At 44.0% G+C, this 18,252-nt stretch overlaps 1 protein-coding gene across 1 annotated transcript in view; it reads right to left on the bottom strand.

Annotated features, from left to right (window-relative positions):
- NTN3 (netrin 3) overlaps positions 1-18,252 on the bottom strand; it is a 114,952-nt gene that overhangs the window by 30,517 nt on the left and 66,183 nt on the right. The window contains 2 exon segments of the mRNA XM_070955141.1: positions 4,432-4,485; positions 5,804-5,953. Of these exon segments, the coding sequence (XP_070811242.1) occupies positions 4,432-4,485; positions 5,804-5,953 (204 nt within the window).

Here is an 18,252-nt window from a genome sequence, read left to right as displayed (position 1 = left end):
CCAAAACCCTGCCTTTCCGTTCCCCACTCCCCTGCACTCATTGGCCATCTTCCAAGTCATTCTACCCCTAATCTACTGCTCCAGCTCAAAGGAATTTCCCCCCTCCCATTCCATCTCCTAGGGGATATTATCTCCAGGGAAAATAAGTAGGTGAAAAGTCAAACGTCCCTTTCCAGACGCCTCCGCTTCTCCTTCTTATGTCAGCACTAGAGTAAATGCAGCTTGAAGTGCTGACATCAAGAGGATTAGGGGACTGGAGGCTAAAACATATGAAGAACGGTTGCAGGAACTGGATATGTTTAATGAAAAGAAGGACTAGGGGAGACATGATAGCAGTCTTCCAATATCTCAGGGGCTGCCACAAAGAAGAGGGGGTCAAGCTATTCTCCAAAGCACCTGAGGGCGGGACAAGAAGCAATGGGTGGAAACTAATCAAGGAGAGAAGCAACCTAGAACTCAGGAGAAATTTTCTGATGATGAAAACAATCAGTAGATGGCTTGCCTTCAGAAGTTGTGGGTGCTCCATCATCCCCCCCCCACCAAGCCACACCCACAGAACCGGTAGTAACAAATTTTACATTTCACCATTGCTCCAAAGTCCCTTCCAACTCTGTTATTGTATTCTATGTCTTTGTCTCTGCCAGGTTTCAGAGAGCAAAGGGTTTTGGTCCTGCCTGGTATAAAGGAAATTTGCTGACAGGGTTTTTTTCCCCCCCTTTGGAGGAAAATCTGAAAGAAAGAAAACAATCTACGGACGCTTTGTTGAGTTCTTTGGTCACTTTCCAAAAATAAAGAGGATTTAAAACATTGTTTTACATTGAGGAAAAAAAAAGTAGTTGAAGGAAACCTGGCCCTTTCCATCCTTCCAGCAAAATCTGGTGATAGATTTAGTTTTAGCATGGAAATTTCAGCAGATGTCTATGGAAGGGAACCAACAGAAAATATCTGCTGAGCATTGATTTGAGTGGGATGATGGATTGAGAGAACAGCAACAGGAGAAGGTTGGGCGTCTACGGTTAGTAGGTCACTTATGGCCCACAAGTTGGTCCAATTTCAACGGCAAAAAATATAGCAGCGCAATTTCATCGTGGATTTTCAGGAAAGAATACAAAGAAACAGGGGCAAAATTCCACCCAGCCAAACTGTATCGTCTTCTTCGCAGTTGTCTCACCTCTATTAATTCATGACATCACTGCCATGTTCCTATTTTGACCTTGGCTGCTCAGAAAAATTCTGTGCAAATGAAGAAACATATGAAGAATGGTTGCAGGAACTGGGCATGTCTAGTTCAATGAAAAGAAGGACTAGAGGAGACATGATAGCAGTATTCCAATATCTCAGGGGCTGCCACAAAGAAGAAGGAGTCAAGCTATTCTCCAAAGCACCTGAGGGCAGGAGAAGAAGCAATAGGTGGAAACTAATCAAGGAGAGAAGCGTCTTAGAACTAAGGAGAAATTTCCTGACAGTGAGAACAATTAATCAGTGGAACAACTTGCCTCCAGAAGTTGTGAATGCTCCAACACTGGAAGTTTTTAAGAAAATGTTGGATGACCATTTGTCTGAAGTGGTGTGGGGTTTCCTGCCTAAGTAGGGGGTTGGACTGGAAGACCTCCTAGGTCCTTTCCAACTCTGTTATTCTATTCTAAATACCCTGGAGCGCGTCTTGAACAACAGTTGCGCTCTACATCACCCCACAACTAAACATTTTGGGATTCCTTTTGCCTGCAGAAACTATAAGTAAATCAGGGTAAGGGAAGGAGTGGCAGAACCTGGGGATGGAGTTAAAAAAGGAATCATCCTAGAATTTCTATGTAGTCACAAGTGAGTAAAATTCAACCCCCTTTGAATTCTGTCGACTCTTGTCTAACGTCTAGCAGGTGCTAACCCTTAGTGGAGAAGATTCCGGTGTGTAGGCATGAGTAGAAATAAATCAATTTAATTGGACTTTCACATGTGGACCTGATTTTTTGCACCTGACATTCAGTTCCTATCTTGACTTCTACTCTACCCTACTTTTGAGGAGGTTCCATATGCCTCTTCCAATTTCCTATCATACTCTCATTCTCAATCCTCTCTGCATTCTCTTCTCCCCCTCTCAGTTTTGGGAAGGGAGAGATTCCTAAGCCTTTTCCATATGTCTCTATGAAACCTGGGTTTTCCTGAACCTGGTGGCATCTCCCTACTTCATCCCTGTGGTGCAATTTTATGAATACCACAGAGGTGGTATTCAGCTGGTTCATGCTAGTTCAGACGAATCGGTAGCGATGACTACCTCCCACCTGCCCTGGCGTCCTATTTAGTCACGTTTTCGAGTCCGGGCGCATGCACGGAAGCAATGGTGGGTTTCAAATTTTTTTACTACCAGTTATGTGAGCGTGGCTTGGTGGGCGTGGCAGGGGAAGGATACTGCAAAATTCCCATTTCCTCCCAATCAGCTGGGACTCGGGAGGCAGAGAATAGATGAGGGTGGGGCCAGTCAGAACTTTTATTACCAGTTCTCTGAACTATTCAAAATTTGCACTACCAGTTCTCCAGAACTGGTCAAAACCTGCTGAAATCCACCTCTGCGCGGAAGGCACGTGTGCGAACAGAGTGCACACGCAGAAGGCCAGGCGCATGCACGAAAGACTCATGTGTGCGCAAAGCGGCGAACTGGTGACAAGAATATTTGAAACCCACCGCTGATTGAGACCTGTTTTTGGAAGAATATGTTTGCCATTGGTATGCAGAATACAATAATTCCCTCATTCTGTTTCTGTTCCTCGCTGTATCATGCATTCCATTCCTTTGGAATGTTAAAGAAGGGAATTTCTAAAATTAATTCCAGAATTGAACATGCATACTTTCTTAAGTTCTTGCAACTTCCCCCCCCACCCCTTGTTTCCTGAAAGAGCATATGTGATTGACAAAACACACGTAAACAAGTGAAATCTAAATATAATTATTCACGCAATTTTCTTGAAGAATTTTGGGCCTCAGGACTTCTTTGCCTGCATAATTGTACCAAGACCTTGGGTGAAACTTCACTTGAAAGAAATCTCAATGCACAGTCCCACCAAAATGCTCTTTTTGTAAGGTTTCATCAATGTGTAAATTCCTGCCGTTAACCTAAGGATGGGAAGGTTCAAGTTACTTCCATTCCATGCCAGTTTTACATCTGTCTCCTGTGCAATGCTTCCTAGAACACGCTATGAATTAGGTTGGCTCTATCCAACATCTTCACCAGTAACACAAAAAATGTTGGAATGGGAAAAAAAAACCAAACAAACCCACAAATGGAAGGAATGAAAAGTTTCAACATCATGAAAAAGCTGCATACAGATCATGTATGAACTTGGGAAGAACAATGAAAGCATCCATGGATGTTGATGAAGATTCTCAGTCATCCAGGTGGAGTTGAATCATTGCAACTGGACTATTTTTTTTTTTTGTTAGAAGTTATGTTTATATATAGCACCACAGAGCAAACAAAGAGTACAGTCACCATGTGCTTTACTACTCAACTGTAACAGGAAATGGGAAACTCTATTTAGAAAGAAAGAGCATAGAGTATATACCATAGATCCAAACTTGTAAACACTGCCATCTACTGGCTGAATACTGCTGCTGCTACTGCTGTAGTTGCTGCATACGAGTACATTCCAACAATGAATTTCAACATTTTTGTTGTTAGTTTGAGAGACGTTTCGCTGCCCATCCAGGCAACTTCATCAGTCAGAGTAAACCAGTTAGGTAAGGAGTTGTTGGAATGTTATCAATCCCTGCCATGCTAACCTCGGGGGTTTCCTCTCCAAAGTGCATTGCAATATGTTGACAAAGATTCTCAATCATCCAGTTGCAATGATTTAACCTTGAGACAACTTCATCCTTCATCCATTGTTGGTTTATATGCCATCAAAAGGCTACCAACTCTTAGTGACCACATCTTTCCCAAGAACAGAAGTGTCAAGATTTGAGGAAAAAGTTGAAAGAAGTGGAATTTAGAAGTATAGTGACTCAGAATACGGTCAGTGGTGGGATCCTCCCAGTTTAACAACCAGTTCGGGGATCGCTGTGTGTGTGCGCGCAGCTTGAATAAATCTTCACTTCCTGGTTTCTTCGGAGGAGTAACACAGCTGATTCGTGTGGCAATCTGCTCTACCATGCTAATCAGCTGAGAAGATTGTCATGTGTGTTGGATCTGGTCTTTGGGTGTTAAGTAAATTTCGTTGTATGGGTATACTGTGTATACACGTACAATGACAATAAAGTTGTTATTATTATTATTAAGATAAAGGTAGGAAAATAGCGCGGGTGGGCCCATTTATCGTCGGGCGAACTGGTTCGTTCCCAGCTGATCGTCGGAGCTACCAGTTCGCCCAAACCAGTCCTAACCGGTAGAATCCCACCCCTGAATACGGTACTCAAACATGCAATTCAATGGTTACTTACCTGCTGGTTCCTCAGTGCTGGTAACCACCGATGTTGGGTTGACAACAGGGATTTCTGGGGAGGAAAAGTGAAAAGCTTTCTTAGCTGACTTGAGTTTTCTTTCAAAGTTTGCATGAAAGTTAACCCCAAATTTGATAAACCACGGGCTGATTTTTACAGCTGAGGTGGTTAGAGTGCAGTACTTCAGCTGATTGCTAGCTGCAGTTTGGCAGTTCAAATCCACTGCCTTAAGGTGGACTCAGCCTTCCATCCTTCCGAGGTGGGTAAAATGAGGACCCAGATTGTTGGGGGCAAGAGGTTGACTCTGTAAACCGCTTAGAGAGGGCTGTAAAAGCACTATGAAGCGGTATATAAGTCTAAGTACTATTGCTATTTAAAAGAGACTGATTTAACAGTAACAGATGCTTGGCAGGTGGACCCCGCTTTACTAATTTGCAATCCCAGTGGCTGGACTCACATAACAAACTTATACTACCAGTCAGTGGTGGGTTCCAAATTTTTTTACTACTGGTTCTGTGGGTGTGGCTTGGTGGGCGTGGCATGGCTTGGTGGGCATGACTTGGTGGGTGTGGGAAGGGATGGATACTGTAAAATCTCCATTCCCACCCCACTCCTCTCTCCCTCCCTCCCTCCCTCCCTCCCTCCCTCTCTCTCTCTCTCTCTCTCTCTCTCTCTCTCTCTGTGTGTGTGTGTGTGTGTGTGGCATGTGTATATGGGTGTTATATATGTGTATGGGTAGATATATACTGTATTTTTTGGAGTATAAGATGCATTTTTTCCCTCCTAAAAGAGGCTGAAAATTTGGGTGCGTCTTATACTCCGAATGTAACCTCGCCCATCTTCCTTGCTGCAGAGGTTGCCACTGACAATGGCTTGCGTTTTTGGGCTCCGCGCGTCACCTTTTCAGCTTCCAAACGCTCCATTTGAGAGCCCTTCAAGGCTGCAGGGATCACCAAAGCACATCGCTGCCGAAAACGCGACATGTTTGGAGGCTGAAGACATGAGGCGCGGTGTCCAAAATGGCTACCCGGAACAGCTGCTGCCTTCTCTTACCCCTTCCGCGTTTCGCCTGCTTTAGTCACTGGATCTCCTTCCAACGATCAGCTGTGCTTTAAAAGCTGTTTTTTTTAGCCCCAACCAGCTAGCGAAGTAATGTGCTGAACCTGACCAGGCTAAGGACTAGCCAGATGAATACCTGGTAGGCAGAATTTTTTTTTTGTATTTTCCTCTCCAAAAACTAAGGGGCATCTTATACTCCGAAAAATATGGTATGTTTTGGGGGGGAGCAGGCAACAGAATTTCACTTTTAACGTGGGCCAGTGTGCTCACAGTAAAAAAAAAAAGACAATAAAGGTTATCTTATCTTACTCACTAATGCAGGGAGCTACAGGTGAGCGACTCTGTTGAAAGCCTTTGGCGCAACGATTGCACGTTAAGCCGGTGACACCATCTTTGCATGGACATTGCCCGGTGGTTTGGTTGCAGGTTTTTCCAGCTGCGCCGACAGGGTGGCAGTCACATGCTAAAAAGTAAAAGGGGAGGGGGAGGAAGAAGAGGGGAAAAGCTTAAAAACTAGAAATTGCAAGGGTATATAACACACACACACACACATTTCATAATACTGCATACCAGGAGAGGCAGAGTTATGTGCAAATAGACCCTTGATTCAAAACACATGTTGGCTGTGACGAACAGATCCTTCAAATGTCCCAATTCTGGCTCAGAATTTTAGCCTGCTGCCTTGTGCAATTGTACAGGTAACAAGATTCTTTATGCCCACGATCCTGGTTACAGTAGTGGCCAAAATTGTGGAAACCTTTTGGGGAAAGTGTATTTTCTAAAACTAGCTAATAACACCACATTTTTTTGGAGTAGTACCATAAAATTATATATTTTATAATTTTTAAAAAGATAATTTAATCAAGAATGTAATGCAATAACTTTGATTTAGGATTTGCTATTAGAATAAAGAAGAAAAGTGAAACATGTAGAAAAAACGAGATATACAAAAATGATCACCATGGAAACAACGAGATATACAAAAATGATCCCCATGTCAGTTAAGGTTAACGACCTTCTAGGCCCTAAATTCTGAACCCTTAAAAATTGCCCTCTCCTTTCCCCCCATTAACTTAGATGCGCTATTCTAACTAGCATGGATAGCATCAGGGGTGGGCTTCAGATCCTTTAGCAATGGGTTTGCTGCCCTGTTGCTGGGTGAGCGTGGCCATGGTGGGCGTGGCTTAGTCAGCCACCTGCATCACAGCAGGGGGTGGGGAGGTGGGCAGCATTTTTCGCCCTCCCTAGGCTCTGGAGGCTTTCCTTGAGCCTCCGGGAGTGAAAACAGCTTCCCCCGGGCTCCGGAAGCCCTCCGGAGGCTGGAAACAGGCCTGTCTCTGGACTTCCAGTATCTCCAGTAGGCCCATTTTTTGCCCTCCCAGACCCTCCGTGCGGCCCCTGCACTTACCTGGAATGATTGTACGGGCTGCATGGAGACTCCTGGGAGGGGCGGGGCGGGGTGGGAAGGGCGGGGTAGGATTGGCATGGCCAGCCAGGGGTGGCATTTGGGGGTTTGCCAAACCCCAGCAATCCTTGGCTAGAGGATCGCTCAAACCCTGCCGAACCCCCAGGAGCCCACCCCTGGATAGCATAGGGTGCTAAGGCTCATTAAAACGAAAGAATTACGGCTCTGGGAAGGAGGGAAAAAGAAAAAAAAGAAAGATGAAGGGTAGGTTTCCTTCCAATGGAGAATTTTTTAGCTTTGCCAAAAAGTTTAAAAAAAAAAATAGGGGAATAAAAGAGGCCTGGTTTATGTCATGGGGGGAATTTCAGAGGGAGGGTTACATTTATTTATAATGCTCGGCTCATTTTTATTATCTGAGAACTGAGCATCCAGGGTGGTTTCTGCCTCTTAAGACTCCGGGGGTTGATTAACAATTCTGGACAAGTCTTGGCCCAAAAAAAACCCCCCACTCGATTCCCCCTTTGCTGTGAAATATGGCTTGTTACATTGCCATTAGCATTACATACTTCATTGTGTGGAGATAAAACATGGCCGTATCAGGATTCTTGGCATGTTCCCGCTGCAGGTAGAACTAACATTTCTACTGGAGCCCAGTAAATATATCGAAAGGGTGTGATTTCTCCGTTGTCGTCCAACAACATTAGATGCCGAGGAGCGGATCTCATCGGGAAGGACATTCCTTCTCTTTGAAAGAAAGCACACCACCCCCAAAGTTGAAAGAGATTTATATAGGCTGGATTAGCCGCGGAGATGCAAATTTGGAAATAATTATCATAAATTGCAGAGAAGTGGAAGGCATGTTTAGCGTAGTTGAAGAACTTGTTCTGAGTTCCCTACGTCTCCCTAAGCCACCCAGGTCTGTCTGGCTTGTTTGTTTTAGTTCTAGTGTGTTATACAGAACTAACTAATTGTGGCTTGTAAACCATGGTTTACAATTTAAGCTCACGCCGACTGCTTCAGAGACTCCATCCAGCCACCTCCTTCTTTGCCGTCCCCTTCTTCTTTTGCCCTCCACTGTTCTCAGCATTAGGCTCTTTTCCAGGGAGTCCTTCCTTCTCATCAGGTGGCCAAAGTATTTGAGTTTCATCTTCAGGATCTGGCCTTCTAAAGAGCAGTCAGGGTTGATCTCCTCTAGGACTGACCAGTTTGATCGCCTTGTAGTCTAAGGGACTCGCAGGAGTCTTTTCCAGCACCAGAATTCAAAGGCCTCAATTTTTTGGCACTCAGCCTTCCTTATGGTCCAACTTTCACAGCCATCCATTTCAACTGGGAAAACCATAGCCTTGACTATACACACTTTTGTTGGCAGGGAGATGTCTCTGATTTTTAGTATGCTATCTAGATTTGCCATAGCTTTCCTCCCCAGGAGCAAGTGTCTTTTAATTTCTTGGCTGCAAAGAACCCTGAATTTGAGGATTCTATTCAAATACCCACTTATGCTAGATTTTACTTGGCCTCATCCAGTGGTGGGATTCAGCCAGTTCGCACCACTTCGGGAGAACCGGTTGTTAACTTTCTGAGCAGTTTGGCAAACTGGTTGTTGGAAGAAATCATTAGGGCAGAGAACCGGTTGTTAAATTACTTGAATCCCACCACTGGCCTCGTCATGCCGAGGAACCAAACTACTCATGGTTTATACCTTAGTGTGTGGTGAAAAATCCAGGTTTGTCTATTACTTCATGGTTAAAACACCTCGGCTTAGTCTGCTGGATAGCCCTTCTAAGGTGCCTTCAAGGGCACCAGAAGAGGACAGGTGGTCTAGCTTGACCATCAGTTCCTCCAAAAACACAGCAACTCTGTTCCCAGAGGGAAAAGCTTCCTGCAAGGCTCCAGCTTCAAAGCATGTTGTGACTAAAGGACAACTCAACCTCAAACTGAGGACTCCGCCACCCGCTGCCATATGTTATCCCAGCTGAATCCCTCAAATACCCTCATCGGAAACATGTCCATTTCCAACGCCGGCCAAGATCTGATAAGGCCCATTGCATCTGTTCCCCATTTAGAAGCTGCAAGCTTGTTTCTCTCTGTGTGTTTTCAGGAAGACCCCTTGCATTTGGGCTATGGTACTCAGGCAAAATCCCATCTGGTGAACATTAAAGAAGCGATAACATCTCTCTTTGGGAGGGTAGAAGGGTGTGCATGTGAGCGTGCGTTTTTGTTTGGTTTGGGAATTGCGTTTGACTGTTACACACTGATGGAAAACATGATATGAATCTTCCCCCTCTCCCACCTCCATCTTCCAACAGGCACTGGGCCAAAACGGGTTGATGGGATGCTCACGGCTTTTAAGTGTAACTCTTCCTTTTTCCCTCCATTAAGGACCACCACCAATGGGACTTGAGAGGTTCTGTGCTAGGAAGGGTAGAAGGCAAGAGATGAAGAAGGCAACTAGTAGTAAGGTAGAGGAACACAACGTGCACCATTGGAGGACTTGAAAGAATAGGTTAGGGCAGTGGTGAAATCCACATTTTTTTACTACCAGTTCTGTGGGCGTGGCTTGGTGGACATGGCAATGGAAGGATATTGCAAAATCTCCATTCAAACCCCACTCCAGGGGGAGGATATTGCAAAATCTCCATTCCCACCCCACTCTGGGGCCAGTCAGAAGTGGTATTTGCCAGTTCTCCTAACTGCTCAAAATTTCCGCTACCGATTCTCCAGAACCTATCAGAACCTGCTGGATTTCACCCCTGGATTCGGGACAGATTATCTCAGAGAAGATCTACTGATCGGGTTGCTAGGAGTCCAAAATGACTTGATAGCATGTAATGAAAACCAGAAATTGGTACAGCAGAGAGATAGAGACTAACTTGGAAACTTTCATCCTGAGATCAGTGGTGAAATCCAATTTTTTTTACTACCGGTTCTGTGGGCGTGGCTTGGGGGGGTGTGGTGTGGCTTGGGGGGCATGGCAGGGGGAGGATACTGCAAAATCTCCATTCCACCCCACTCTGGGGCCAGCCAGAGGTGGTATTTGCCGGTTTTGGGTGCATTTTTATTCTTGACTGATTTATTACTGGCAGTTTGCTAATTTTATTACTGATTCCTATTCTCTTTTAATGCTGATCTTATCTGTTTTATCCAATAATTTCAACTGTTGTAAAGCCTCCAGCGTTTTGCTGTCTTGTTTTTATTTATTTTTTTTAAAAAATACTACGCAGAAACACTTATCTAAACATTCTATTATAAACCAATATAACAAATCATAGAAATATGGAGAAGATCTTGGCGGAATGTATGAATGATTCAACTTAATATGCCTGCATTTGTTACTTATATTAAAATGGCCAAAGGGCAATCAATTTGATATGAATGTTTTTAAAATCTTCTCATTCAACTGTTTTAAAAAACATTTCTTCAAAAGTCCATGTTGTCTTTAGCCAATCTGTTATAGATTAAACCAGGGGTGGGCTTCAAAATTTTTTAGCAAGGGGTTCTCTGCCCAGTTGCTGGGTGGGGGTGGCTAGTTGGTCACCTGCACCACAGCGGGGGGTGGGGGTCTTGCCCTCCCCAGGCTCCGGAGGCTTTCCTCGAGCCTCTAGGAGGGCAAAAATGGCCTCCCAGACTTCAGAGGCCCTCTGGAGGCCAGAAACGGGCCCATTTCTGGCCTTCCCAAACTTCCGGTAGGCCCGTTCTTTGCCCTCCCTGAGCCTCCATGTATGCCCTGCACTTACCTGCATCCAAAATGGGCCACTTGGGGACTCCTGGGAGGGCAAAGGAGGGGATGGGTGGGAGGGGCCATCCAGGAATGGGATTTGGGGGTTCTCCGAACTGCACAGAATCTTAGCTAGAGGTTCTCCCAAACTCCTGCGAACCCCCATGAGCCCCTCCCTAGATGAAACCTCTCAGTTGGTGAGAATGGGAAGAACTAACTTTATTTTACCGAGTTCGTTTATGAAATGAGAGTAAGTATGGAAATGTTTCTCAAACCTGGTGATGGGCAGGCGAGTTCCCAGATTGTCCCAAGAAGCTTCTTCAGTTCTTTCGAGAAAGCACCTTTGAGTCAACCATGACCTGGATGACTGAGAATCTCCATAGACATTCAGTTCCCAGGATTCCCCAGCCAGCCAGGTTGGTTAAGGGATTCTGGGAGCTGAAATTCACCTCTTTTATCTTGTCAAAGTTGAGAAATACTGCAATACATTTTAACGGTTAAGGACCCAGGTTCTAATCTGGACTTGAGTATTGGAAGCCAATTGGGTGACATTGAGTCAATCCTTCCTACTCGGTCCTAATCAATTTATTCATTGATAGTGATTAATAAACTAATAATGCTATGTGTTGATTTCTTGATATGGTCTCACACACACACCAAATTTCTCCCCACTTTTCATGTGTGGATTGTCACCATCTCACTTTTTTATCATACACTACAGATACCCCCCAACAGTGGAAGAATTTTCGGGAGGGGGGGGAAATTTGGAAAATCTGAATTGAGTGTAATTAATTTCAGATGTTTATTACTTTTAGTTTTTTTTAAAAAAGGTAAAAATTTCCCTGTCTTATCTGACTCTAAGGCACCGTGATCATCTCTGATTCTTGGCTAAGGGAGCCAGCATTGTCCGAAGATATTTCTGTGTGGCCAATATAACTACATGCCGAGGCACACAGAATGCTGTCGCTTTCCCACCAAAGTGGTACCTATTTATCTACTCGCATTTGCAGGAGCTGGAGCAAGAACCGCAGCTCGCCCGTTGCGAGGCGAAACAAAGTTTAAAACCAGGAGGAGAATAGACCATGTTTAATGGAGTGGATAAGCATCTAAAACAGACCAAATTCTTGTCGGAGAAGAAGCTCAATAAATTGCTATTAATGCTCTATCCCAGTGATGGCTAACCTTTTTGCCGTCGCGTGCCAAAAGCGAGGTGAGTGCGGAGGGTCACATGCGCGTGTGCCCACACCCATAATTCAATGCACCCCGCCCATGCACGCACAACCCCCCCCCACTCTCCCCACTTTTGGCACACAATGGCACGGTGGCCCCGGTAAACCCGTTTTTTCGCCCTCCCCAGGCTCCAGAGGCTTTTTTAGAGCCTGGGAAGGGCGAAAACAGCCTTCCCCACCCCGCCGGAGGCCCTCCGGAGGCCGGAAACAGCCCATTTCCTGACTTCCGGTGGGCCCGGAAGGCTAGAAAATCAGCTGGCTGGGGCGCCCATGCGCACTGGAGCTAAGCTAGGGCAAAGCTCGCGTGCCCACAGATATGGCTCCACATGCCACCTGTGGCACGTGTGCCATAGGTTCGGCATTACAGCTTCTAACAGAATTAAAAGCTTCTCTTCGAATTATTTCATATTAAAACGCTTGCAAATAAAACACCTCCGCTTTGCTTTCATTGCTTAAATTCCAAAGGGGGAAATGAAGAAGAGTGTGGAATATACGAATGGATACTAACAAGCATGGAGAGATGCTTTCTGGCAGTAATAACTTGGAAACAGTCATTCAAAAACAAGCTGCTCCAATGGACCGATGTGGAATGGGTATCCAGGGGGTTATGTTAGCAATTAGCTTTATGAACTGATACATTTTTTAGAAATGGAAAATGACCATGGAGAAGAAGAAAAAAAACCCTGTAGTGGAAAAATCCCTGAAATTTTTTTCCCTGTCAAGAGAAAACATTGCCAAACCCACATCCCCCGTTAGAAAGGCATGTCAGCAAGAGGTAGACTTCCGGGACTCTTGATCCAGAGCTTGGGTGGGAGAGTTAGAGGGCAAAACATGCACAGGGCCAACAGCGTTACTAAAATGCCACTCGGTTCTTCAAAGGTGCCCGGAGAGATAAGAAAAGTCTTGCCGATCTAATCTAGGCCCTTATTCTTAATTCATTAAACGAGTGCATCTGTCATCGTTCAATGAAGGCCTCGGTTGGTAAGCAAATGTATCGTCCGCAATAGGTTGGGGTGGTTTTTTTCTGCCAGTAACTGGAAGTAAATGATGGTTACTGGGAAAAAAACAAAACCCATGGTACATTGCACTCAGATGACTGTGTGACATTGCAAATAGGTGTAAATGCAGGCTACTTGCCGAGTGCCCAGAATAGAATTTAGAATAACAGAGTTGGAAGGGACCTTAGAGGTCTTCTAATCCAACCCCCTGCTTAGGCAGGAAACCCTACACCACTTCAGACAAATGGTTGTCCAATATCTTCTTCAAAACTTCCAGTGTTGGAGCATTCACAACTTCTGGAGGTAAGTTGTTCCATTGACTAATTAGAAATTTCTCCTTAGTTCCAAGTTGCTTCTCTCCTTGATGAGTTTCCACCCGTTGCTTCTTATCCTGCCCTCAGGTGCTTTGAAGAATAGTTTGTCTCCTTCTTCTTTGGGGCAGCCCCTGAGATACTGGAAGACTGCTATCATGTCTCCCCTAGTCCTTCTTTTCATTAAACTAGACATGCCCAGTTCCTGCAACCGTTCTTCATACGTTTTAGCCTCCAGTCCCCTAATCCTCTTGGTTGCTCTTCTCTGCACTCTTTCTAGAGTCTCAACATCTTTTTTACATCATGGCAACCAAAACTGGATGCAATAGACTAGACTAGAATTCTTTATTGGCCAAGTGTGATTGGACACACAAGGAATTTGTTTTTGGTGCATAAGCTCTCAGTGTACATAAAGAAAAAATAAAATATATTCGTCAAGAATCATAAGATACAACACTTAGTGATAGTCATAGGATACTAATAAGCAATCAAATCATACTAGGAGACAATAAAAACTATATGTTGTAAAGATACAAGCAACATGGATATAGCCATAAGTGGGAAGAGAACGCTACTAGTAAGGATGAGAAGAAGAAGAGTAATACAGTCTTAGTAGTTAATTTGACAGTGTTGTGTGAATTAGTTGTTTAGCAGAGTGATGGCATTTGGGACACACTATCCTTGTGTCTTGTTGTTCTGGTGTGCAGTGCTCTATAGCATCATTTAGAGGGTAGAAGTTGAAACAATTTATGTCCAAGATGTGATTACATGACCACTGGAGAGAGGGCGGTCATCAGAACTTCGAATCTCAATTGTAAGTCCCTTTTGGGTGCTCCGTCATAACTTTGAGTGATCACTAAGCAACCGATCCTAAGTTGAGAACTACTTGTATAAACTCTTATAGGCAGCCTGCAACCTCCAGCCTCATGTTCAGGGTATTCCAAATCAACTGAATTGGGTGTAGTATGTCAGGCACAAAGAATCAGGAATACTCTCCGAGTTCAAAGCACTGAAGAGTTTATTATTGCTACCTATATAAAAAATGGTGCTGGAAAAGACTCTTGAGAATCCCTTGGACTGCCAGGAGATCCAATCAGTCAACCCTAAAAGAAATCAACTGTCCTTTGGAAGGACAGATGCTGAAACTGAAGCTCAAATATTTTGACCACTAAATGAGAAGAGAGGACTCGTCAAAAATGTCCATGGAGATGCTCCGTCATCCAGGTCATGGTTGTCCCAAAGGTGCTTTTTTCAAGAGGCAACTGGACTTTCTGGTTTTTCTTTGAAGACGTTTCGCTTCTCATCCAATAATCTTCTTCTGAAGCTTTTGAAGAAGCTTCTTGGATGAGAAACAAAACATGTTCAAAGAAAAACTAGAAAGTCCAGTTGCCTCTTGAAAAATAAGGACTCATTGGAAAAGACAGTGATGTTGGGAAAGATGGAAGGCAAAAGGAGAAGAGGAAAGCAGAGGACGAGATGGTTAGATAGTGTCATCGACGCAATGAGCATGAATTTGGGCAGATGATGGAAGACAGGGGGGGCCTGGTGAGCTACGGTCCATGGGGGTCGCAAAAAGTCTGACATGACTCAGAGACTGAACAACAACAAAAATGCACAAGAATCTGATCAACTAGTGATCCAAGTTGAATTGGATTAGGGTGAACAGAATTCATGGGAGGGCTGGACATGGCTTTCTTGGCTGTGTAACAACTCTAAACTGATGTCACATTTAACCCTGCCTTCCATCTCAGCCTCCTCGTCTCCTACATCAGGGTTAGGGAATGATGGCCCTTTTATGACCTGTGTACTTCAAACTCCCAGAATTCCTGAGCCAGCCATGTTGAAGTCCACAAATCATAAAGGGGCCATCGTTCCCCACCCCTGTCCTAGATGGTGGCGCTGTTTGTCTTCACCTGTGGTGAACAGAGTGGTCGAGGAACATGAATCGCAGGACAAGGTAGGAGAAGCAGTAACTCCACCTTCTTCTGAGTTGCACTTGCTCTTTTGCACCGAAGCAAAACTGTTCGGGAGGTCGCAGTTTGCCAACAATGCACTTAAACCATCCTATTTTCCTTGCCAAAGGAGCTGCCACGAACTGTGAGCTGAGGACATTTTTGCTCCTCGAAATTCAGCTGCTGCAGCAGCTTTGACAGCTCTCCCTGGATCTTGTGAGCATTTTATGGCTTTTCTTCAGTTACGGAAATTACAGAATCTCAAGATGTGCTTGCGTTGGCTTTTCAGCCACAGCAGTTCAATTAAACCAGGGGTCTGCAACCTTAAACACTCAAAGAGCCATTTGGATCTCTTTCCCACAGAAAAGAAAACACCGGGAGCCACAAACCCTTCCCGTGCCTGACTATTTCTTGAGCGGCCACCAAACTACCATATGTAGTTGAATTAAACCTCCTGGTTTCTTCTGAAACTTTTCTTTTCTTGGATTTATCCATGGTTGGCCTACTGGGGGTTGAAAAGCTCAATAAATAGCGTGCCGGTGGGTGCTGCACATTGGTGGTTGTGACGCATATTTTGAGCCGCAGCAGATGGATGAAAGAGCCACATGCGGCTCCAGAGCCGCAGGTTGCTGATCCATGAATTAAACCAAGGTTAAACGTTTTGAAGTCCAGCATTTTTCTTACTACCGAGTACCCTTTATGCTTTAGTGGCTAGCTGGCGGGAGTGGGGGAGGAGAAGTCATAATTGATCTGTTAGGTTTAAGACAGTTTTGTCTATTTTTAGATATTCTTGAGGCATCATACAGAAGTCTTCCACCCAATGCGGCCTCGGTTTTTAGGAAGGGAATATAAAAAGCTTGCAATAGGGCTGCTTGGAGTGTCTTGAGTAGATAACGCTTCTGGCTTTGGCACAGAAAATGCATTAGGAGTCTGAAAATCTATTTTTGGCTCCGAATGCAGAAACAACAAGTGAGCCTCGGTGCCTCAGTGCCGATACTTGAGACCGGGGGGTGGGGTGTCTTGTTTTAGTTTACATCTCAATTCAAACTTGTTGAATTTTGCATTTTTCATACCGATGCTGCAACGAAAAAATGGCCATCCTGAAAACTCTGGGTTTTTCAGAATGTTGTGCAACAACTTGGCTGGCTCCCACCCTTTTCTCCTGGTAGGAAGGAAAAGCCTGCACGAAGAGGCAAGTTGATTTAGAAATGCGCAAAAATGTTTTATGTTAGAGAAAAGCATCCGCAAAATCTATTTTCTCTCTTTATGTGTGTGTGTGTCTATATGTATATGTATATATATGGTACATATACATACATACAGTATACAGTATATAATCCATCTGTCTATCAATCTTTCTAATTTTTTTTCTTTTATTTATGTCACTGTCTGTCTGTCTGTCTGTCTGTCTGTCTGTCTATCTATCTATCTATCTATCTATCTATCTATCTATCTAATCTCTCTCATCTATCACTCTCATCTCTGTCTATCATCCATCTTTCTCCATTATCCCTTTCATTTATTTCTATTTATATCGATTTCATTTCTCTCTCTGTCTCTCTCTGCCTCTATGTATGTGTGTGTATGTTTGTGTATATGTGTATATATGTATATATATGGTACATATACATACACATAAATAATCCATCTGTCTATCAATCTATCTAATTTCTTTCATGTATTTATGTCTCTGACTGTGTCTGTCTGTCTGTCTGTCTGTCTGTCTGTCTGTCTGTCTGTCTGTCTGTCTATCTATCTATCTATCTATCTATCTATCTATCTATCTATCATCTATCATCTCTCTCATCTACCACTCTCATCTCTGTCTATCATCCATCTTTTTCTATTATCCCTTTTTTTAAATTTCTATTTATATCAATTTCATTTCTCGGCCTCTCGGCCTCTGTGGGTGTGTGTATGTGTATGTTTGTGAATGTGTGTGTGCGTATATGTGCCTATCTGTCTGCCTATCTGAATGTTTTTTCTTTAAAGACAAGTTTAATTTTAAAAAATTCTTTCATCATACATATTTTATGAACAGAGTGTTGGCCGGGTCACATCTTATACATAATCAAAATCATCATTATAATATTTCTTAATCTTCCCATTTTTTCCAATATTCATCTCTTTTGTGTATGCCTATCTGAATGTTGACTATATCAATATGTGTATTTTTATCTCTCTCCATCTATCCATCCCATCCCATCCCATCCCATCCCATCCCATCCCATCCCATCCCATCCCATCCCATCCCATCCCATCCCATCCCCTGCCTGTCGATCTGTCGGTCTCTCTTTCTTTCTGTCTGTCTCCCTTTCTATCACTATGTCTCTTTATCTTTGTCTCTCACCTATCAATGTCATTTCACTCATTTATTTCTGCAGTGAAAATAGTTTCGCTGCCCCTGATCTCCAAAGATTTGAAGCAGCTTCTCCAAGGTCCTGGTCCCACTTTTTAAAAATCGTCAGTGGTGATATTACAAGAGAGAAGCCAAAGAAAATGAGGAAAAAGCCATGAGAGTCTTCTAAAATGAGGTTGGGGCAAATCCAAAGGATTCATTCTCAGAGACTTGTCTTGTGGAATCTTCTGGAATGTCTCTTCCCGTCTTACTTCCAGGAACAATAAATCCTTAGGTCCTGTCAGAATATTAGCAATAACTCCAAGAAGCTTTATTTATGGATTCCAGTGGCTTCGTTTTCTCTGTAACTGTGAAAACGGAAACGGGAAATGGCACTCTACACAACTCTCATCCAGAGTCTACAGGAGTTGAGCAGCCAATAAATTTAAACAAACAAACTTAAAGAGTAAAATTCTGGAGATCTCCCTGAAAATAGATGATGTATGTCTTGTGCTATTTTGATGGACCTATTTGTCCTCTTCAAAGAAATGCATCTGATGAACTTTCACCAACCCTTCCAGGCAGGGGTGGACTTCAAAAATTTTAGCAAGGGGTTTTCTGCCTGGTTGCTGGGTGGCCGTGGCCATGGTGGGCGTGGCCTTGTCGGCCACCTGCACCATGGTGGAGAGGACATTTTTGCCCTCCCCGGGCTCCGGAGGCTTTTCTTGAGCCTCCGGGAGGGTGAAAACGGCCTCCCCAGGCTCTGGAGGCCCTCTGGAGGCTGGAAACGGGCCTGTTTCCTGAACTTCCGGTA

The sequence above is a fragment of the Pituophis catenifer genome, unplaced genomic scaffold (genome assembly GCF_029215685.1).
Source record: "Pituophis catenifer annectens isolate HBS135680 unplaced genomic scaffold, rPitCat1.0.hap2 SCAF_16, whole genome shotgun sequence".
Lineage (NCBI taxonomy): Eukaryota > Metazoa > Chordata > Lepidosauria > Squamata > Colubridae > Pituophis > Pituophis catenifer.
Note: the sequence above shows the minus strand (reverse complement) of the source record. Positions and strands in the feature narration are given on the sequence as shown.